The sequence below is a fragment of the Pipra filicauda genome, unplaced genomic scaffold, assembly GCF_003945595.2.
Source record: "Pipra filicauda isolate LSUMZ 115617 unplaced genomic scaffold, ASM394559v2 scaffold185_size1782982_pilon, whole genome shotgun sequence".
Classification (NCBI taxonomy): domain Eukaryota; kingdom Metazoa; phylum Chordata; class Aves; order Passeriformes; family Pipridae; genus Pipra; species Pipra filicauda.
Window position 1 is genome coordinate 1,409,495 of NW_024104293.1, and position 22,261 is coordinate 1,431,755.

Consider the following 22,261-nt stretch of genomic DNA (forward strand, 5'->3'; position numbering starts at 1 on the left):
GCTTTTAGAGCTGTGATTTGAAACATGCCATGGTTTTGATGATAGTACCCCTTAGAAAATGCAAGTATAAAATAACTCGTCAGGGGATTCCAGTTCTGATCCCCTGTGGTAACGGGAGTCTGGTTGGGAAGCTGGACACACCAAGGTGCTCTGCAATCCCCAGGTGAGATCCTGCGGCTGACGCACGTCGCGCGGGGCCTGGACTCTGACGGGGCCCTGCTCCTGGACGTGGTTGTGAGCGGCCACGTGCTGCAGCTCCCGGCCCTGGCTGATGTCAACGTGAAGGTAAAGCTGCCATCCCTCCCTCCTTTCCTTCCTCTCTCCCTCCCTCCTCATCTAGGGTAAAGCAGCAAACACTAACTCCTGAAAACTGTTGTACTGTATGTGGCTTGTTTTATGCCTGGTTTAACTGATAGATGCTGATGTTGCCTTTGAAAGCAAAATGTCGTCATCAGGCAGGTGATGTTGGTCTCTCAAGAATCTGAGATGTTGCCAGGTGGTGCTGAGAAGGGTCTTTAGGGTAGTTATTGCAGGCACATTGGTGTTGCTTTTGATAGAGCTGGAAAGGGGCATCTTTAACCTCTCTGACTTAGTCATTAGTTAGTGGTAGTTGACCAGTATTTCTCTGTGTTAATCCCACTGTACAATAAATATACATAAAGTTGTTGATATTTTGCTACACTGCAATGTACTGTATGTCCAATATTTATACCTCTTTTTAGTGGCAGAATTTTTCTCTACTGAGTGTTTATTTAGCACGTTTGTCAGCATCTGACTTAGAATACAAACAAAATACTCTGACCTGAAAAGACTGTTATTAAAGAGTAGGATCGTTTTCGGGTTTTTGGCAGTGCTGTGGCCTCCATCATCAGGCTCCTCAGTACATCGGTCTGTATCTTGTTTAAAGAAATGCACCAGGTGCTGTTAAGGTTCAGCAGTTAAAACAAGTGGAAAGGACATGTGTGTGTGTAATACCATTTGTTCAGATCAAACCCTTTCTCTGAACTCTCATGCAACTTTAAAATGCAAGATGGCCCAGGTTTTGGCTGCACTCAGCAGCTGATGCCCAAATCCTGCTGTTCCAGGATTACACCGAGGACTACATCCAGACTGGCCCGGGGCAGCTGTACGCCCACTCCACCCGGCTCTTCACCATGGATGGAGTCAGCGTTCCCTACACCTGGAACCACACCGTCACCTACGACTACACCAAGGGCAAGATGCCCTTCCTGGTGGAAACACTCCACGCTTCCTCCATTGCAACGGACTACAACCCACTGGAAGAAGCTGTGGCTTTCAAAATCCAGGCTTCCATTGCAAAAGGTACTGTTCTAGTCTTTCCCAGAAATCAAACAATGGCAAAATAATGTCTTCTTCTCCTAGAATTCATTCCCTGTAGCCTCAAAAGGAAATTCTGTGAGAGTTGGGTAACTTTATTGTAGATCTCGAGACCTGCCTGTCTCATTAATGTACCCACGGACTAACACGTAAGAGCTATTGTGGTTTGCACTTCCTTCACCCCTGGTTCTCACCACACTGCCAGCGGCATCCCCAGCAGCCTCAGAGTTAACCTGAAATAGTTCCATTTCCTTGCACGTCCCTTTCATTCTCTAAAATGAAATTATCATGGAATCCCAGAGTGGTTTGGGTTGGAATGGACTTTGAGGTCCATCCAGTCCCACCCTCTGCCAAGGGTGGGGACACCTTCCACCAGACCAGGTTGCTCCAAGCCCTGTCCAACCTGTTGCTTTTCTGTGGGGTCAGGGTGCTTTTGTGTGGTGGGTTTTATGTCTGGGTTTGTGTTCCCATACCTAGTAAGAAAAAGGACTGTGTATTTTCTCCCCCCAGCAAAACCCACATAAATATAAATCAGGTAGTAATGAGGTTGAACTTGCAGTCACTCCAAGGGGAACCTCCACACACCATTTGATGTTATTCAAACCAGCATAAAACATGTACTACTGACTTTTACAGCCCAAGTAGAAAAACTACTAAAGGCTGGATTTAAAAGTTTCTGTTTTGGTGTTCAAGTATAGTAAATACTTCATAAATAGCTGGGCTGCAATTCTTAGTGCTAAAGTAGTAAAATGGCCATATTTTTGTCCCCAAGTAACGTGTGCTTCCTTTACCATCCAGGGGATCGCAGCAACCAGTGCCCTGCTGGGTTTGGTTTGTACTCGTCTGGGCCTTACTGCTCAGGTACTGATGGACGGGGTGGTGTAATAACAGACTCACGGGGTGGGGGGAAGGCACCTTAAAACTCATCCCACCCTCTGCCACAGGCAGGATCACCTTCCACTAGCCCAGGTTGCTCCAAGCCCTGTCCAAGCTGGCCTTGGACCCTTCCAGGGATGGGGCAGCCACAGCTTCTCTGGGCAACCTGTGCCAGGGCCTTACTCACACGGAAGAGTTTTTTCCCAGTATCCCATCTCACCTGCCCTCTGGCAGCGGGAAGCCATTCTCTGTGTCCTGTCCCTCCGTTTCCTTGTCCCAAGTCCCTCTCCAGCTCTCTTAATAATGTCACTCTGGACCCTTCTCTTCTCCCAGCCTGTGTCCAGAGCAGAGACGCTCCAGCCCTTGGAGCATCTCCATCACCTCCTCTGGATCTGCTCTCAGAGGTCCGTGTCTGTCTGGTACTGAGATCTCTAGAGCTGGACACAGTGCTCGCCCTTGGGACCTACACCACCTTTAGTTAGAGTTTCAAACCATGCAGTACTTCAGAAAGTGTCAGTGCCATTGACAAAGGGTGTGGATCCAATGGCAGATGAAGACCTTGCTTCTCTCCTCACCCAGAATGTGAGTAGTGTCAGAGAGCCTTTTCCTCAGTCCCTCAGATACACCTGAGGGACACTGAGCCTCAGCACCTGCAGAGCAAGGAAGGACTTACCTTGGCAACCCAGACCACAGCCCACAGGTTCCTGCTGGGGAACCTATTGGATGGTTCTCTCCACCTCCATCCTGCTGGAAGGGTGTGAGCATTCTGACTGTCTCTTTAGCTGACTGTCATGCTTGGTTTAAGGAGCAATCATCTGAGGTACTTCATTGGCTTACTGTGCTGGCCCCTGGAAGGTTGTCCATGAAGGGAGTTGTACAGAAGCTGCTCCGTTACTGGGTCCAGTTTTGCCCTGTGGCTTTACCAGTCACACACCTCTGAGGAAGGGTCGCTTTGGTGCAGTTTCTTGGAAGTCTCACTGGGTTTGCAAACGTTTCCTTGTTCCAGATGAAGATGAATGTGCTGTGGGAAATCCTTGCTCCCATACCTGTCATAACACCGTGGGATCCTACTACTGCTCCTGTCCCAAAGGCCTCACCATCTCTGCTGACGGGAGGACGTGTCAGGGTAAGAGAGGTGCTGCTGGGGACAGGTCGGATACAAAGTGCCCCTTAAATACTTTAAGGCCTTAAAATACCTTAAAAGTCACTCACATTGCTAAGGAAAGGTTCTATTTAGGCCATTTCTCATTACAAGAATGCAATTTCTTGGTGGTGTTGTAATTATTTCATCCCTGAATGAAATCAGCTAGTATTTCTAGCTGCTCACACTCAGGGTGCTGTGTTCCGTTGTGCTGGGGGTTTTCAGGTTGTTTGTCATTCCAGACATTGATGAGTGTGCGCTGGGAGGGCACAGCTGCCACCCTGGCCAGGAGTGTGAGAACGTCATGGGCTCCTTCCACTGCGTGGTCCGGTGTGGGAGCGGCTTCCGGAGAACGGCCGACGGCTTCGGCTGCCAGGGTATGGGGGCTTGGGTTGGGTTGGGGGTACATGGGGGTTTGGGGTTGGATTCGGGGTACACGGGGGGCTTGGGGTTGGGTTTGGGGTAGATGGGGGTTTGGGGGTTGGATTCAGGGTACATGGGGGGTTTGGGGTTGGATTCAGGGTACAAGGGGGGCTTGGGGTGGGGTTTGGGGTACATGGGGGGTTTGGGGTTGGATTCAGGGTACATGGGGGTTGGGTTGGATTCAGGGTACCGGGGGGCTTGGGGTGGGTTTGGGGTAGATGGGGGTTTGGGGGTTGGGGGGAGGGTTTTGGGGGTTGGATCAGAGGTAGGGTACACGGGGGGTTTTGGGGTTGGATTCAGGGGGTACATGGGGGTTGGGGTGGATTCAGGGTACAACAGAGTTTTGGGGGTTGGATCAGGGTACAGGGTTGGGGTTGGATTCACATGGGAGTTTGGGGGTTGGATTTGGGGTACATGGGGGGTTTGGGGGTTGGATTCAGGGTACACGGGGGTTTGGGGGTTGGATTCAGGGTACACAGAGGTTTGGGGGTTGGATTCAGGGTACACGGGGGGTTTGGGGGTTGGATTCAGGGTACATGGGGGTTTGGGGGTTGGATTCAGGGTACACAGAGGTTTAGGGGTTGGATTCAGGGTACACGGGGGGTTTGGGGGTTGGATTCAGGGTACACAGAGGTTTGGGGGTTGGATTCAGGGTACACGGGGGGTTTGGGGGTTGGATTCAGGGTACATGGGAGTTTGGGGGTTGGATTTGGGGTACATGGGGGGTTTGGGGGTTGGATTCAGGGTACACAGAGGTTTGGGGGTTGGATTCAGGGTACACAGAGGTTTAGGGGTTGGATTCAGGGTACACGGGGGGTTTGGGGGTTGGATTCAGGGTACATGGGGGGTTTGGGAGTTGGATTCAGGGTACACAGAGGTTTGGGGGTTGGATTCAGGGTACATGGGAGTTTGGGGGTTGGCTTTCAGGAACTGAAAATGCTCCTTCATGCAACTGAAAGTGACTTTAAAGGTGCATCTCCAAATATCTGCCTATAAATTTTCACTATTAAGGTTGTGGATCTTTGAGGGTTGGGTTTCTTTAATGGGCGGTTTTTTGCCTTCTTTTTTTTTTTTTTACCCTTTTGCTTTTTCTGTCTTTAGCAGTACATTTAAAATCCAATCAGGGAATAACTTAACACTCTTGGGTTTGTCTTTTACAAAGATGGGAGAGCAGCAAACATTCCTGAGCAGAACTCCCTGGGGTAACAGCCAGAGCTCAGGTAACTGAGCCCACAGGGCAGTTCCCAGTCCCAGTGTCAAGGATCTGTGTTGTTCCACAGATGTTAACGAGTGCCAAGAGTCCAACTCCTGCCATCAGCGTTGCTTCAACACCATAGGAAGTTTCCACTGTGGCTGTGACCCAGGATTCCAGCTGAAGGGCAGAAAATGCGTGGGTAGGGATGAAGTGCTGAGTGTCCATTCCCTTTCTCCAGCAGAGTTCAACATTTATTTGTCGCTCTGTTTGTTTACAAAGGAAAGTCCTGCTGTGATGATACACTTGGTCTGTACTTCTGAATCTGTAAAACACTCCTAAAAACCAGAGGAAGCAGGGATTGGGCTGACTGATGCATGAGCATGAAATGATCCAAAGGCATGGTCAGGTGTAATTTCATTATATAGAAGCCAAGCTTTGTTTATTTTGTTTCCTTTTTGTTTGAATAAGATGTTAATGAGTGCAGGCAGAACGTGTGCAGGCCTGATCAGCTCTGCAAGAACACCCGTGGTGGCTACAAGTGCATCGACCTGTGTCCCAGTGGAATGACCAAAGCAGAGAATGGGACCTGCATTGGTGAGTAGCAGCACTGATTCACTCCATGGTGATGAGAAACACAGGGACAGTGGTGATTTTTAAATAATCCTGAAGCTTGTCCATCTCCTGTTATTAACATTTGCACATATTAAGGCACCAACTTTTTTTCAAGTTTAACTTAACATCCATATTTAACTTTTGTGAATTAGTATTAAAAGAAGAGATGTGTCCTTGCCACCTCTGGTTATCCATTGTTTCTTAAGAGTTTGGCTCAGAAGCTCTGAATTAAGATCCCAGGTCCTTGCTGCTTATCCACTGCCTGGTGGATGAGGGGAAGGCTGTGGATGTGTCTGTCTGGATTTCAGCAAAGCCTTGGACACCATCTCCCACAGCATCCTCCTAGAAAAGCCTTGGACAGGGGCACTCTGTGCTGGGTTAGGAACTGGCTGATGGCCAGGCCCAGAGAGTGGTGGGAACAGAGCTGCATCCAGCTGGGATCTGGTCACCAGTGGTGTCCCCAGGGATCAGAGTTGGGCCCAGTCCTGTTTAATATCTTTACTGATGATCTGGATGAGGGGATTGAGTCCACCATCAGCACGTTTGCAGATGACACCAAGCTGGGGGGTGTGTTGATCTGCTGGAAGGCAGGAGGACTCTGCAGAGGGACCTGGACAGGCTGGATCCATGGGCTGATTCCAAGGGGATGAGGTTCAAGCAGGCCAAGGGCCGGGTCCTGCACTTTGGCCACAACAACCCCCGGCAGCTCCAGGCTGGGCCAGAGGGGCTGGAGAGCAGCCAGGCAGGAAGGGAGCTGGGAGTGGGGATGGACAGGGAGCTGAACAGGAGCCAGAGTGTGCCCAGGTGGCCACGAGGGCCAATGGATCCTGGCCTGGATCAGGAAGAGTATGGCAGCAGGAGCATGGCAGGGATTCTGCCCCTGGACTCAGCTGGTGAGGCCACCCCTGGAGTGCTGTGTCCAGCTCTGGGCCCCTCAGCTCAGGAAGGCCATGGAAGGGCTGGAGCAGGTCCAGAGAAGAGCAACAAGGCTGGGAAGGGACTGGAGCACAAGTGCTGTGAGGAGAGGCTGAGGGAGCTGGGGCTGTTCAGCCTGGAGAAGAGGAGGCTCAGGGGAGACCTCCTCACTCTCTGCAACTCCCTGGCAGGAGGGGGGAGCCGGGGGGGGGGTCGGGCTCTGCTGCCAGGCAGTGATCAGTAAGACAAGAGGGCTCGGTCTTAAACTGTGCAAGGGGAGGTTTAGGTTGGACATTAGCAAGAATTTCTTTCCAGAGAGGGTAATCAGGCATTGGAATGGGCTGCCCAGGGAAGTGGTGGATTCTCTGTCTCTGGAGGTTTCCAGGATGAGACTGATGTGGCATCAGTGCCATGGGCTGGGAACTGCAGTGGTAGCAGATCAAGGGCTGGCCTTGATGATCTCACAGTTCTCCTCCAACCCGGCTGATTCTATGATTCTATAATTCTGTCTTCAGGCTTTTTAACAAGCTGATGTTATAGATGCTACCAAAGCTTTTACTCTCGTGGGATCACGGAATGGTTTGGGTTGGAAGGGGCCCACCTGCCATGGGCAGGGACACCTTCCACCAGCCCAAGTTGCTCCAAGCCCCGTCCAGCCTGGCCTTGGACACTTCCAGGGATCCAGGGGCAGCCACAGCTTCTCTGGGCAACCTGTGCCAGGGCCTCATCACCCTGACAGGGAAGGATTTCTTCCTCATAACTAACTTAATCTCTCCTCCTTTAGTTTAAAACTGTTCTGCCCATGTAAAAGTTGCTCTCCCTGTTTTTTTGTAAGCGCTAAAGTACTGAAAGGCCACAATGAGGTCTCCCTGGAGCCTTCTCCAGGCTGAGCAATCCCAGATATGATATCACAGGAAGATGGATTCTCTCTCTTTGTAGAATAGCTCATCACATTGGAAACCTCAATGAAAAGTTTTGAAAATTTATGGAAAAAGTGTCTGTAAATGCCAAACAGTTGAAAATTTCTCTCTATACCTGCCCAAAACCTGCTTTCAGCTTGTGAGCCCCAGGCTGTGCTTGGTACCACACGTTAGACAGTAATGCCTGACCCGGGCGCCACGGAAGAAGAAGAGTGTGCATTCAGAGGGCCAGATGCACACAGGCTGCTCTGCCTGCCTTCCCCAGCCCCTGGTGAGTGTTGCTTTGCTGTCCCTGCAGATGTGGACGAGTGCCGTGCCGGGACGCACCAGTGCCGCGCGCCCCAGCTGTGCGAGAACACGCGGGGCAGTTACCGCTGCCTGTGCCCGCGGGGCTTCCGGGCACAGGGCATGGGCAGGCCCTGTGTGGGTAAGCTGCAATCACCCTCCTGTCACCCCCTGCTGCTGCTGCCTGGGCTGGCTGCTCTGGCACACGGCACTGCTGTTCCTGGTGAACACTGTGCTCTGGAGAGGAGTTTGCTCTGGAGTCCCAAATTGCCCATCCAAAACAAAGCATCCGGTTCAAAGCAGGCAAAGCTAAATGGTTCCAAACGGAGACTGTTTTGGGGCCATGCTTTGAAAGCAAAGTGTAAAAGGGTCTCAGGGCACTGGTGGATGGATGTGGCGAGGGACCCTTCCACAGGAGGCTTCGTTTATAAAAACCAGGTGAGATTTGTTGCTGTGCCTGGCTGTCCCCTGGCCTGCACTGGTTCACACGTGAAGGCAGTCACACAGGGAATCACGTGGATTCCCCTATGGAGAGCACCCCAAGGAGAGTGTTGTGAGAGGCAGGATAGACCCAGAACTCACCTCTGCTCAGGGACATCCCAAACACCCCTCCCCACACAGCACTGCCAGGGGGGTTCCCCACACGGTGGAGCAGAGGGAGCTGAACGCGTTTATCCTGGTGTGGGTGGCTCAGAGCAGGGCAGGAGCGTTCCTGTCCGTGCCAGGAATGCTGACCACACAGTCACTGCCCTGTGCCAGCTGTGCAGAGCTGTCTGGCACGAGGCCCTGCAGAGCTTTTTCCCACACACGGGTGGAGCAGCTCGGGAGGCTCTCGCAGCTCTGACGTGGAGAGCAAGAGTTGAGTATGTGCTGTCAGTGTACAGAACACTTCCTGGCATTTAACAGACCTCAGGAAGGCACTGGAATCATTTAGCATCACCTTTTTTACATTTCAGTAGAATATTTAAAACAAAATATCTGATTCACCCTGCTAATGATTCCTGAATGTCAGTATTTGACATTTAGTGAGGTTGGTTGTGGTCGCTCTCATGTATCAGAGCAGAGAATTATTCCTCCCTCATGACTTCTTCAAGATTAGCTTTCCTAAGTGATAAATAGCTGTTTTCTTATTTTATTTTTCTTTAACAACCTAAGATTCTGAACTACCAAAACCCAGGAATGTTTGGGTGTTTTTTTTTTAAAGAGATTAAATTACAGTAAGAAAGTGTTTGGCTGTAGACCAAGATGTTACTTCCACCATCTGCATCTCTACTGAAATAAAATCAATCCCAGACTTCTTAACATATATTAAAACCATGTAAACTTCTGGCAGGAATAAGCTAGATGAAGTCTAGGACTGTGGGTTTCCACAAAGCACCAGCAACTGCCCTAAAGCTGCCTTCTGACCAAGGACCACTGAAAGCTCCCTCTTTAAAAGTATGACTTGAATTTTTATCCTTTCAATCTTTATCTGCTTAAAAACATATTTAAAATATAGGTTCATCCAAAGCATTAGTTCATATGTTAATAAAGTCCACTGAATTACAGCATTTCTGTGGAATCTCAACATACCAGGTCACAGGTGGAAAGGCATCACAAAAAGCTGCTATAAAGCATGTTTGTATATAACACAGGCAAGGCTGTCTAGAATATAAAATCAAATATTGTTCTTCAAATTTAAGAAAGCCTGAAAATGTAGCTATTTTAATTTCAAAGTAATTTTACCCTGTTCTTGTAAATATTAAAATTGGCACCCCTCAGTGAGCTCTTCTCACAGGGACAGCCAGGGGGTATTTGCAGGTGACTCTCTGGGGTTTTGTATTGCACAGGCTGCTCCTGCAAAAGAAACTGCTCCAATTTTCACCTGTTTTCTTTCATTCTATGATAATCTTCTATTGCTCATTCACAACTTGTTCCAGGGACACTGGTTGTCGTAAAGAATTATTGCTGGTTTCTTTTATGCATGTACAGAATGTAAAACTCAGCGCTTAAGTGCCAAGGAAATTATAAGTTTTAGGGTGAAAAACAATGAAATTAATACATTTAAAATTCAGATTAGTTGTTGCCATACAAAAAGTGAAGTTCTCTTGTTTGCAAAACCTGACAATCCTACCCTGAGGATTTTCAAGAATATATTATAAAGCTTCAGTTGTTTGTTTGCCAGATAACAGTTGGAAAATACTGTAATACTCTGCAGTAATTACTCCTGGATTTCCCACTCTTAAAACATTTAATTATTAATACCCCCCTAAATTCTTTAAAACCTTAAGTATATCAGATATTAAACACTTCCTAAAAATGCAGTGTAATGTTCTACTATGTTTCTGACAGTACTGCTTTTTAAAAACCATTATCATGCAGTTGTGGCTTGCAGTGTTACAAACTCAAAAATCCTCTGTTCAGAGGGAAGTGTAACAACATTGGCTTAAGGGCATTTTTACAATAATAGTTGAAAGAATATACAGTATCCACTAATATTAAATAATTGAGTCACGATTAAGATAATTTTTAGTTTCTAGTTACAAAAAGGTTTATAATATATGTCAGTTATACATATGTTGTGATGTGTGTTAATATTGGGTTATTTATTTCTGGACATTGCATAGTTGTTTGGAATTTGCAGATTCTTGTCTTTTTCTAGTGAAGACAGACTGTAAGTTTGAAAAGAAATACAGTGATGTCAAATTTCCAGCTGGGCCTGAAGTAACTTGAGGATAATTTTAGGAAGTTTCTTACTGGCAGCGCCAGAGAACCTGTGGGGGCAGCTCAGGTCCTGAGAGCACTCCCAATTTACTCAGAGTGAAGGACACTCAGCATGTTGTACCCTAAACCCTTTACTCTGTCTGCTCAGCACTCTGGTTTCATTCAAGGATGGGGTGGGTCAAATTACTTTGGATTGCAATTTAAAGGAAAACAACTTAAAAAAAATGCATTGCTTAAGAAAACAAAAATAATTTTATTTCTTAATTGTGTAAAAGTGAATTAATATTTGCTGTTAAGTCCCCAACCTGTCACAGCTGGAATGACCAATAACAGAATCACAAGTTAGAACTTACCTGACCTCTTCCCCCCTGCAGCCTTGAAACTCGTCCTCCAGCCCTGACCCCATCCCTGGAGGTGTCCAAGGCCAGGTTGGACAGGGCTTGGAGCAACCTGGAATAGTGGAAGGTGTCCTTGCCCATGGCAGGAGGTGGCACTGGGTGAGCTTTAAGGTCCCTTCCAACCCAAACCATTCCAGGATTTCCCCACAGTAACCGCACTGGAGCCTGTTGCTCTTCCCTCCGTGCCGGGTAATGAGTTTCTAACACTGCACTTCTCTGGAAGGCTCTGTGTTAAGTATCTTCCTTTAAAGAAGGGCCTGGCAGCTTCTCCCACTCATCCATAAGCGTGTAGCACTTAAGGAAAAAAACCCAAACCATTACTAAATTGTAGTATTGAAGAGCTGAGGCTGAAACACTGCACACTTGAGGCAGGCCCTTCAGCAGGGCTCCTGTCCGGAGGGAGCACAGTCACACTGAGCCTCACAGGCTCATTTCTTAGAGAGTAAAGGTGTGGGACAGTCCAGGACAGCATAACCTGCCTGCTTGGCATCGTGTTCTCCATGTTTTACTGCCCTCAAAGTCTCACCTTTGTGTCTTCAGCGTGTTCCTCAGACTGAGATAAGTATCTGTGTGTATATATACGTATAGTTACGTGTTGTTGTTTGTTTGTTTTCTCTCCTTTCCACATGGTTTGTGGCTCTGGATCATGTGCCATGGGCAGACATTAATGAATGTGAACAAGTGCCTAAACCCTGTGCCTTTCAATGCACCAACACCCCCGGCAGCTTCAAGTGTCTCTGTGCACCTGGGCAGCAGTTGCTGGGTGACGGGAAATCTTGCGCCGGCTTGGAGAGGCTGCCAAGTTCTGGGGCCTATTACAGTAGCTATAACTATGCTCAGTTCTCCCCTGGGAGAGACAACCAGCAACAGCAGCACTATTACAGGCACTCCTCAAATCTCTACAGCTCCTTCTCAGAGTATAGGAACAGCAGAATACCTTTCTCCAGGACTAGAAGGAACATTAGAGAAACTTGTCCTGAAGGCTATGAGGCAAGAAATGGCAGATGTGTAGGTAAATGTCAGTCTATCTCTGCAACTCTCTTGTTTTGGGCCTTATTCTTAGGTTACTCTTTGATGTCTACCAGGGGCTGAGGGTTTGTGGTGCTGTGGGGTTTTTTTCTGTTTACCCTGGTCAGTACTCACAGGGTTCTGCATGTTCTTGCCTCTCCTGTCTTTGCTCACCTTGTAGCAAAAATGTTTTCAAACCTCCTTGTAACCTCTTGTTTTAACTGTGCTTCTTATTGTGTGTTTGCCAAGTTATTCTCTCCCTTACTCTCTTTCTCCTGATCACACTAGCTCACCTTGGTGAATCTTCTCATGCTCCAAAATCCACCAGCAGCCCCAGTCTAGTCCCATTGCTTCTGTCAGACTCCCACTGATGGCAGCAACAATCCGGTTCAGAAAAGTTTTGGATAAAGATTTTAGAGTTGGGCACACTGGGGCCAGTGCCAGCACTGCTACAGGGACAGTCAGTGTCACATGGGCAGTAGGCACAGAAGCTTTTAGATTATTGTTATTTTATATAAGAAAAGGGATTACAGCATAGTTCAGCGAGCCTGGAGAGAATGCTGGTAAGTAAACAAATAGGTTTTCAGGAGTTGTGGCAGTGACAGCACAGGCATTTCTTCCCTGAGGAGGAGGCTAGGCAGTTACAGGAACTGGCAAGCTCTGCCCCTGGTTTTTGGGGGATATAAAAAAAATTACTTAATTTTTGGAAATACACTTCTTCTAAGCCAGACTTTGCCAGCTTATCTCATGTTTTGAGTATCTTAAGGAAATGACACTTCCCAGTAGGCACAACATCCTTCCAGGGTAAATGGTGATCTACAGAGAGGTTCTAGCATCAGAATTCCTGCTGGGATTATACAGTGAGATATAATGGTGACACACATGAACAGGCATTTCATAAATAATGTAAGGCCAGGCAGACATCAGACCTTGTATTTAAGTTATAAAGAGATTTCAGTAGTCACATACCTGGGGGTTGGTACAGCAGTTGAACTGAGAGGCCCAGGGACACAGCTCCCACTGAGGGGAAGGGGAAGCTCCAACCTCTGATCTTCATCCCAGTTTCCAGTTGGAATTAGTTAATATTCTTGTACTTTTGTTTCATGTAATAATCATCTAGGTTTAAAAATGACTGTTTAATATGAAAAACACACCCAAATGATACTTTTGTTGAAGTTCTTTCAACAGACAACCATCAGGATTTGATAACAACACACCAGAGGTTTCTGTTCACATCTGCTTCTCTTCTCTTTTTACATTTTGATCTAATGCAACCCCTGTAAATTAGAGAGAGGGAAGCCAAGACCTTCCTGCCACTGGTTTAATCATGCAAATCTGAAATCTTGCATGAGATTAACTGTATTGCTGTGCTGAATTAGGCAGATGTTTGAAAAGCCACTATAATTATAAATTGTCTAAATCACACTAGTTTGCTTTGCAAACTTTACATAATGTGGTCTGGTACTTCTGTATTTGAGAGGGCGATTTAAGAAAAAAAAAGTTAAGAGCAGTTATTGATAGTCTTTCCAGATACTGAGCTTTACTCATCCCCGTGGCATAGGGAAGGTTGTTTGGAAGGGAAACAGTGTTCCCTGAGGAGGGACTGACTGTAGGAACCACTTCCCCACTGTCAAGGCAAGATAACTGATCTGGGTGTTCCCCAAGCATGTGGCTTAACACCTGATTATCAGATGATCAGCTCTGCTTGCCTCGGGGGCAGATCTGTGTTTGTATAACCCTGTCAGTGGACACAGATCCCCCCCTCTCCCGGTCCCTTCAGCTGGGCTGTGTGCTACAGCTGCTGTCCCAAGAGGGCAGGACCCCCTCAGAGCTGGCTGTAGTTACTACAGTTACAAGGGCTGGCACAGGTAAGGGGAGAGGACACTCTAGTCTGACACATTCAGCCCCATCAGGAAACAAGATCCAGACAGCTTCCCCCAGCTCTGTCCATACACCTGAACAGTTCATCCAGGGTCAGGTAATCCTGACGTGATGGCGCTTCTCTCCACAGACATCGATGAATGTGAGAGCAGGGACACCTGTCAGCACGAGTGCAGGAACACCCTGGGCAGCTTCCAGTGTGCCTGTCCCTCGGGATATCGCCTCATGGCCAACGGCAAAACCTGCCAAGGTACGGGCAGTGGGCAGAGCTGCAAGGGAACATGCTACAGAGCAGGACGGGGCTCAGCCACCTCCCTGAGCTGCTCGTGGGAGAGCCTTCAAAATTCCAGTTTTCAGAAGTTTTATATTCCACAGCTTAATGTTCCCTAAACCAGCAGCAAACAAGACAATTGCACCTTCTAATTCTCTGAAGTTCCCCTGTGAGCTCACATTACACGCTGAGCCCCAAGCTCCAGGGTCAGGCAGAGGCACCCTCTGTGCTCTGCTCAGCCTTTACCCACTTTGGTGTCTACCCTCTAATTCTGCCAACAATTGATCCCTTGCATGTTTTTCCATCCAGATATTGATGAGTGCCTGGAACAGAACATTAATTGTGGATCCAATCAGATGTGTTTCAACATGAGAGGAAGCTACCAATGCATAGACACACCTTGTCCACCCAACTACCAGCGAGAGCCACTTTCTGGGTACGTTTTATTTTCAGCCTTTTTTCACCCATCCCAAGCTGAGACCTGTGTTTGTTAAAGAAGAACATTTTAAGTTTGCCAGACACCAGTAAAGCTGATAAAAATCACAGAATCATAGACTCATGGAATGGTTTGGGTGGAAGGGACATTAAAGCCCATCCAGCGCCACTCCCTGCCCTGGGCAGGGACACCTTCCACTAGCCCACGTTGCTCCAAGCCCCGTCCAACCTGGCCTTGGACACTTCCAGGGATCCAGGGGCAGCCACAGCTTCTCTGGGCAACCTGTGCCAGGGCCTCCCCACCCTCACAGGGAACAATTCCTGATATCTGAATCTCTCTACTGGCCTGACTTGCTACCAGCTTCAAAGCATCGAATATATTCTTTTAGTCATGAAAATAATGCTACGGTTCCTGATAAGTTTTGTTGTTTCCCTCTTCTGGAAAAAAAACCCAACACATTAATTTCTTTTAGTCTTTTAACATACTCAAAGCAATAGCTTGATTCATAGTCAGAAACCATCTTTTGGGATCAAACTCAACTGCAGTGACATTTAAGCTGACATGGGTCATGGCCTTTGACCCTTGTTTGTTTACACTGACAAGCAGCACTAGAAAAGTTCTCCTATTTTAAGTTTTGATTAATAGAAGTAGAATTTACTCTGCCCTTCATTCCAAATTCTTTAAGATCTAACAGACAGACACCTCAAATGGAGCTGCCCCGGACATTTTAAACCAGCCCATCTGCTCTGCTGTTTAAGAGTGTGGTCACTAAAACATACACCCTGGCTTTGATGACAAACGTAGCCAGTGTGTTTCTGAGGTGATCCTATTGAGGGAAAATGGGACAGTCGAGGGGCTGTAGCTTTAAAGGAACAATGGATGAAGGAGTAGATGAGCACTTGACAGAGAAATTTTAATCTGCAGCAGGGGAGAGTTTCTCCTCTAAGACCTGTTGCAGCACTGAGGATATTGTGCCTTGTCCCCGAGCTAAAGTCTTCTGCCTCTTCCCAGGTTCTGTCTCAAGAGCTGCCCGGCCAACGACCTGGAGTGTGACCTGAGCACCTACGCCCTGGAGTACAAGCTGGTCTCGCTGCCCTTCGGCATCGCGGCGGGGCAGGACCTGATCCGGCTGGTGGCCTACACCCACGAGCAGGTGGTGCACCCGCGCACCACCTTCTCCATGGCCGAGGAGGACCCGGCCGTGCCGTTCGCCCTGCGGGACGAGAACCTCAAGGGGGTGGTGTTCACGCGGCGGGCGCTGCGCGAGCCCCGGACGTACCGCATGGGGGTGAGGGCCCTGTCCTACGGCGCCGACGGCAGCCTCGAGTACCAGACCACCTTCATCGTGTACATCGCCGTGTCCGCCTACCCCTACTGACACCCCGTGCCATCTTACAGGGGTGCCACGCTCTGCTCCTTCCCCCAGGCTGCCTCCCCAGGCCCACTGTTCCAGTTCAAGAGGAAAATCCGTGGCTTTGAGGACCTGTTACCGCTTGCTTTATTTATTACACTGGAGTAGTCGTTTTCCACAGTACGTTCTGAAAACCAGCAGGGAAAATCCACGTGGTCAAAGCAGTAAGGAAGGAGCAGCCTCCATTGAAAGCAACTGAAGAAAAGCCTGACCAGAAGAAAACAAGTGGTCTGCATATTTTAAAGGTTTTAAAGGTTGCAAAGTGTTTTACCGTTTTATATCTATTAGGTTTTTTTCCTTCTCAACACCCAATAGAATTAGTACAAGTGCTGTACTGTGTTGTGTGCTTAAAACCACCAAATGCCACCGTGCCCAGGGATTGCAAACGCTGAAACAAATGATTCTAAAGTCTGTTTTCAGCCAACAAATTACAGGAGAGTTGGAACTGGTACCTTTGGGTTCCATGCAAATGTAGAGATGTCACTATTTTTTGGAAGAAAAAAACAACATGGCTACTTGTACTTTATCCAGCAGGTATTTTATAAGTTGTTTTTACTCTGCCATTCTGGTATAGCCATTTATTTAACCCATTGCAGTACTCCCAACTCAGTCAAGGTGCTGGGTTTTTACGCACATGGAACATTTTTCTCCCCAGGTGGTGTAAGTTTGGTTCAATAATGTCAATACACTGTACACAGGTAATTTTGCCAAGATGTATTCTATTTTTATGGACGTGTATATATGTGTTTTTTCCTATGTGTATTTTCTATGCAGTATCTCAAGAGTGTTTTACAGTTAAGTTTGCATAAAAGGACAATGTCAGTGCAATGAAAATAATCAAAATAAAGGTTCCCATTACCTTTGTGACTGCTGAGAGTTTTATCTTTGAAAAAAATTCCTTCCCCTTTGTAAAGCTCTTTCCTTGAGTGCCAGGGGAGAGTGCAGAAGGTATCGTGCCCAGCAAACCAGGGAGCACCTCCAGCTGTTTTCCCTCTTCCTGGCACTCAGGGAGAGTAAGAGATTATCACCAGCATTAAAGTATATTTTTAGCCCCAGGGACAAATTGTTTCCCAATAGCATTTTGTGTGTATTATTGAATAATATTATCTCCAGTGAAAGATCCACCAATTTTCCCCTAACCTTGCTCTTTGTTCCCTTTCCATTGCACCAAGTGAGATAGTCCTGCAAAACAAGGATGACTTAAAACCATTTTGCTCTTTATACAAATTTACATGAGTGTCAGACTTCAAGCAAAACAGGCTTGCTTTTTAGAAGCCTGATTTGAAAAATAAAAGCAGATCAAGGAAAACAAATTCCCTGACAAAGACATGAAGGGAGGAGAAATAAGAGTAAGCTGTAATAAGTATGGGTAGTTACCTCGGTGTCTTTTAAGGATTGAGAATCACACTGAAAATGATGTCCTTAAGGGACTCTTAACTCCACTCCCAGACAACAGGAAATTTCTATCTGAGATGTTTTGTGAGGAGGAAAAACCCCCTCTCTATAACAGAGTGGAGAGCCTTTAAAGGCAAATCTGTTAGTACTTTTAGGGCCAGTCACCTACCACATGGAAGTCACCGAAGCACTGACACATGCACAGCTCCTTTCCCCTGTCTGCCTGCTCATCCCATGCTTTCCAGTAGCCCAGCTCAGGGAGCAGCTGCTTGTGCACGTGGAGGCTGTTGGCTGATGGCACAGACTGAGGGCCCGGGGAGCTGTGGGTCACTGGGAGCTCTGTGGCTTCACTCAGGGACTGTTTGGAGGGAAGTGCTGGATAAAGGAGAACTCGTGCCGTGGCTTTCTCTTCCTTGGACCTTGATCTGTGTTATGAATTTCTCTTTTGCTCTATTAGAAGAATTGCAGACCTGGTAATTAAATATCAGAGCAACTCTACCTCCACAAGCTCCCTGACCCTGTTGCAAACAGGCTGGAAAGGCTACTGTTTATTATTAGTTTTTCTGGTCGAAGCTGAGAGGCAAGAGACAGATTAGTATGTGTTTATGTGCCCATAAATGCAAATTTTAAATTTTATAAATACAACAAATATTCTACTGTGTTTATTACCACTTTAGGTAAGGCTGACCAAACCTTGGGATGCAATTTTCCGTGGCTAAGGGCTGTACAGTCACTTTGTCATTAGTCTGCAGCAATATTTGCACTGTGAAAGGTTCACTGCGATCCCATGGAAGGCTGATTTGGTCACCATATCATTTATCACAAGACAATTTGCAAATGCCCTCCTGTCAGGAACAAACCTATATCAAATTCTATACAAAAGGAAATGCAGGTGAAAATTGGGATGGAGAACATGCAAACAGTTAATTCTGACTAACTCTGCCTGCAGGTACAGTCCAGACTACCCCTGTGATGCTGAAAGGGAACTTCTGGCTTAAACATTGTGATATATTTTAATTCAAGACTGAATGGAAGAATGTTGGCCATTAATGACCACAGTTAAAGGTCTGTTCATTGTTCAGCTTGAGGAACAGAGCCCTGGTGCTGCCTGTGGTCAGTACACAGACAGTGAGGGCAGAGACCTGGAAACCACTGTGGAAGGAGAGGGGGTGATTTGCATTTGGAGGGAGTGGTGAAAGGCCCCAGGTAAAGAACTAGGAACCTTGTTAAGTAGTTAAATCATAGACGTGATGTCTATCCCAGAAGGAGCAAAAGGCCCTCTGGAAACACCTACTTGATCCCAGAGCCAGCACTGTCTGACACTGGCTTGAACTCCCTAACACTTACCATATGAGTATATGAGAATCTGAAGTTCTTATTAGAAGAAAAACACTACACCAAGTAGTTCAAAAGGAGGTCCTAGGGAGAGCAATTGCTGTGGAGTAGTTCAGAGATGTGCTGAACACAGAGTTAATGCTTCAGTGCTGCCATCCTTCTGTAGGAGCCTCCTGTTCCACTGCTCATTGGGTTTCCTGGGGCGGCATTTTCTCCTGCCCTGTCCCCGAAACACAGCCCTGTGACAATGGCTCCTTCCTCTGTCCCTGGGCCTCACCCAGGCACAAACATGGCAACATTTAATTAACAACACTATCGAGATCAAACACACCCTGGGAAAGATGGCAAAAGCGCTTCTATCCCCTGTGGAGATTAATTTGTACCTCCTGGTGGTTTCAGTGTGACAGCTGGTGGCATTCCAGCAGCTGGGCACACCAGTCTTCTGGAGCTCACCCTGGTGGGCATGCCTTAGGTACCTGGTGCTGCAGCAGCCCTGTTTCCCAGGACAGAAAGGTTGTGAGGTTTGGCTTTCAGGTGCAGGGTGTGGCGCAGCCTGGGCACTCCGTGGGCAGCCAGGGCTTTCTGTGCTGGCACCTTTTCCCTGCGAGGAATCTTCATTTGGATCAGGTTTGGACCAGGGCACAGGAGACATGAGGGAACACACTAAAAGCTTCGTCCAAAAATTAAAATAAGAAGAAAGAATCCCCAAACTGTCCAGGTGAATTCCCTGATGGAGACAGCCCCACTGCAGAGGAAGGGCATGTCCTGCCGCTTGGTCCTTGTGTAACCAAAGTTCCTGTTGGTGAAGTCGAGAGGATTTTCTGATGGTGCTGAGACCTTAAATGCCAAATTTGAGCATCTGTTCCCACGAAGGAGCCGTCACGTCCGTACCTCCCCTGCTTACTCTCAAGGGGTCTTCGCTTCCGTTTCCATGAAAGCTGTGTTGTATGTCACAGGAACGCAGCTGAAACCTGCTCTGAAAAGGCTGGAGAGATGTGGGAAAAGGCCTGAAGAGGAGCAGCTCAATCCAAATTGGGTATTTCGTAGGAAAAGCCTGGGTGGGCGCTTCAGGGAATAGGTGTGGAGGCTGACCCAAAGCCCTCTGAGATCAGAGTCGGCCGTCAGCAACGACCTTCCCCTCACAAATCCAAGGTCCCAGCTCCTGGTGGGACCCCTGACGGCCACCAGCCACAGCCAGCTTTGTCCCAGCTCCGGGAACACGGTGGCCACCAGCCTCTGGCCTGCTGATACACCTTTGTATTTGTATTTTTATTTTGAATCAACAGCACTTTCAGCTACTTTTATTATTGTTTTTAATTCTCCTAAGTCTGTATTTGCTTTGGAGGAGAGAATGAAAACTTTGGATGAAATGAAGTGGATCAGGATGGTGGAACAAAAAGGAAAAAAGCAGAAAACATTTCAACCACCCGAGCACGGACCCCCGGCAACGAGCCCCTGGACTTAAGAGTAAGGGGTTGGAAATCCTCAAAAGCTCAGTGATGACAGAACAGTGTCACTGCCTTTATCAGCTCATCTCTAAATTCAACATGGCACAAGAAGCTGTGCAGAAATACCCATCTCAACAAAGATCTCCCAGAGCAGTCCGAATCCAAGGGAGCTTCACTTCAACTGTGCACAAGCACCACTCCTGCTCACCTCCGTGCTGTGTTTGACAGAGTCTGACAGAACATTCCTTTGGGGAACGTGCTGGTTCCTGCTCACGAGGAGGCTGATCCATCAGACTTACTGCCTGAGGTACAAAACACTCTCCAGAGTAATCGCCCCAACAACTGTATCAGATAGAAACACATCCTTAGAAATAACAATTGCGATGCCAAGGTTTCGTGTTTTAAACTCTCTGTCTCTCCCTCCAGAGTTCTCCTGGCAATGTAGGGATGGTGTTTAAGAGCAGCATAAGGAGAACTGACAGTCCCTGTCCCACACTTTCCAGGATAGCAACACTGCCAAACTGAGCTTGTAACATAGACACTCTCAGGATAATTTGTATCTCTCATTAAACGCTAATTCTTCATGAGAAGAATCAGGACAGAGAGGCTGATTTAACACCTAGAGGGATTCGTGGGCTACAATGAGGACACTGAACACAAGCCTGGTGCTCCTGCAAAGGGCAGATATTAACCTGACAAGTGCCTCAGATCGATCTGTGACAAGAAGTGGGAGGTGGAGTTGGTACCAGAGTCGCTGTCCCTTCACACACAGTTAGTCATTGGCCTGCAGAAAAGAAGGGGGTTCCTGCCTGCTGCTCTCCCCTGGCACTGCCCCGTTCCCTGGGAAAGTGCAGCTCTTGTCACTGCAGTGTAAAGGTGGGGAAAAGGCAGCGAGAGAAAGGCAGCCCAGCTTGGGGGGTGACCCTCCCTTCCTTCAGCTGCTGGGAAACGTGGCCGGGGGTCCCTCAGAGGCACTCCAGCTGAGGAGCTGCACCACTGCCAGAGGGCAGGGACGGGGCAAGGGCAGCTCCTAAAATGCCCAGCTGGAGGAACGAGCCGCCCAGGCCTCCGCACCAAGCCCTGGGCAGGGCATTTGGGCTGCTGGGGAATGGCCCAGCAGGGAGGTTCTGCTCCTGCCAGCCCAGCTGTTGCTTCCAACTGCATAGGAGGGGGAGGTATTTTGTCAGGGCAGTCGCTCATGGAATGGGTTGCCTGGGGAGGTTGTTGTATCCCCATCCGTGGAATGTTTCAAAACATGACTGGATCCCTCCCTGAGCAGCCCGGTCCGATCCCATTGGTGACTGTGGCCTGAGCAGGAGGTCAGACTGAGAGACCTTGAACTGTCTCTTCTGACCCAGATTCCTCTACAGTCCTGCAGCAGTTCTGGCTTCTTACAGTCCATGAGACCTGTTGGTTCCACAGTCTGCAGAGAAGCTCCTTTGCCCAGCAGGCAGTCCTGGAATGCCCAGCCATCCATGGCAGAGATTCCCAGAGCTGCCATGTGCCCCAGCTGTCCCTGAGCCCCAGCTTTGGCCTCGGCACTGAAACGCTGCCAGGACCTGTCCCTGCTGTGCAGGTCCGTGGGGCTGCAGGACACGGTGTCACACGGCACACACGGCCACTGGGTCCTGCCAGCTCCTGCAGCCTGGGCTTCCTGATTGCCGGGGATTTTAGGGGCCACCTGTCTCCAGGGCTGGGCAGGGAAACAGAGATTTCCTGTGCCTGGGAGCAACGCAGGGCCTTGCCAAGGCAAGCAAATCGCCTGGGCTTCAGGTGCCCGTGTGCAATTCCATGTCCAGGGTGTCTCCCCCAGCAGCAGGTTCCTGTCCCCAGTTCCCGATCTCCCTCAGCGGAGCGGGCGGGGCGGGGCCGCGGGGACCGGCGGGCTGGGATTGGGCGGCGGCGCTCGAGCGCTGATTGGGCAGCGCTGCCGGCCCGCGGTATAAAGGGCCGGCGGGGCGGGTGCGGGCGGTTGTGTGTGAGGGCGCGGCCCCGCTGCTGCCCGGGCTGCGGAGGGGAGAGCGCCTTGGCCGCTGGGTTTGTGGAGCGGGGGAGCCGGGGGGCGTTTAGGGGCGCGTTGTGCTGGGCAGCGGGGGCCGGGTAAACCCCTTCCCTGCCGGGTGACCCTGGGGGAACCGTGGCAGGACTGCGGGGCTGGTGCTCTCTGGGTGGATCGAGTTTTGCTTTGGAATTCCAAACCCTTTCCCTGTGCAGGGTTACGAGGCCAATTCTGCTTTAGCTTGTTTTTTTCTGGTGCTGCATTAATGCTT

General features: G+C 48.7%; 1 protein-coding gene across 1 annotated transcript in view; it reads left to right on the forward strand.

Annotated features, from left to right (window-relative positions):
• Positions 1 to 16,684, forward strand: part of HMCN1 (hemicentin 1) — a 161,660-nt gene extending 144,976 nt beyond the window's left edge. Inside the window, exons 96-107 of the mRNA XM_027723459.2 lie at positions 164 to 285; positions 1,086 to 1,323; positions 2,137 to 2,199; positions 3,221 to 3,340; positions 3,598 to 3,732; positions 5,059 to 5,172; positions 5,442 to 5,567; positions 7,719 to 7,847; positions 11,468 to 11,818; positions 13,826 to 13,945; positions 14,276 to 14,402; positions 15,414 to 16,684. Coding sequence (XP_027579260.2) covers positions 164 to 285; positions 1,086 to 1,323; positions 2,137 to 2,199; positions 3,221 to 3,340; positions 3,598 to 3,732; positions 5,059 to 5,172; positions 5,442 to 5,567; positions 7,719 to 7,847; positions 11,468 to 11,818; positions 13,826 to 13,945; positions 14,276 to 14,402; positions 15,414 to 15,780 — 2,012 coding nt within the window. The 3' untranslated portion in view covers positions 15,781 to 16,684. The remainder of the gene's footprint in view (positions 1 to 163; positions 286 to 1,085; positions 1,324 to 2,136; positions 2,200 to 3,220; positions 3,341 to 3,597; positions 3,733 to 5,058; positions 5,173 to 5,441; positions 5,568 to 7,718; positions 7,848 to 11,467; positions 11,819 to 13,825; positions 13,946 to 14,275; positions 14,403 to 15,413) is intronic.
• Positions 16,685 to 22,261: the final 5,577 nt, after the last annotated feature.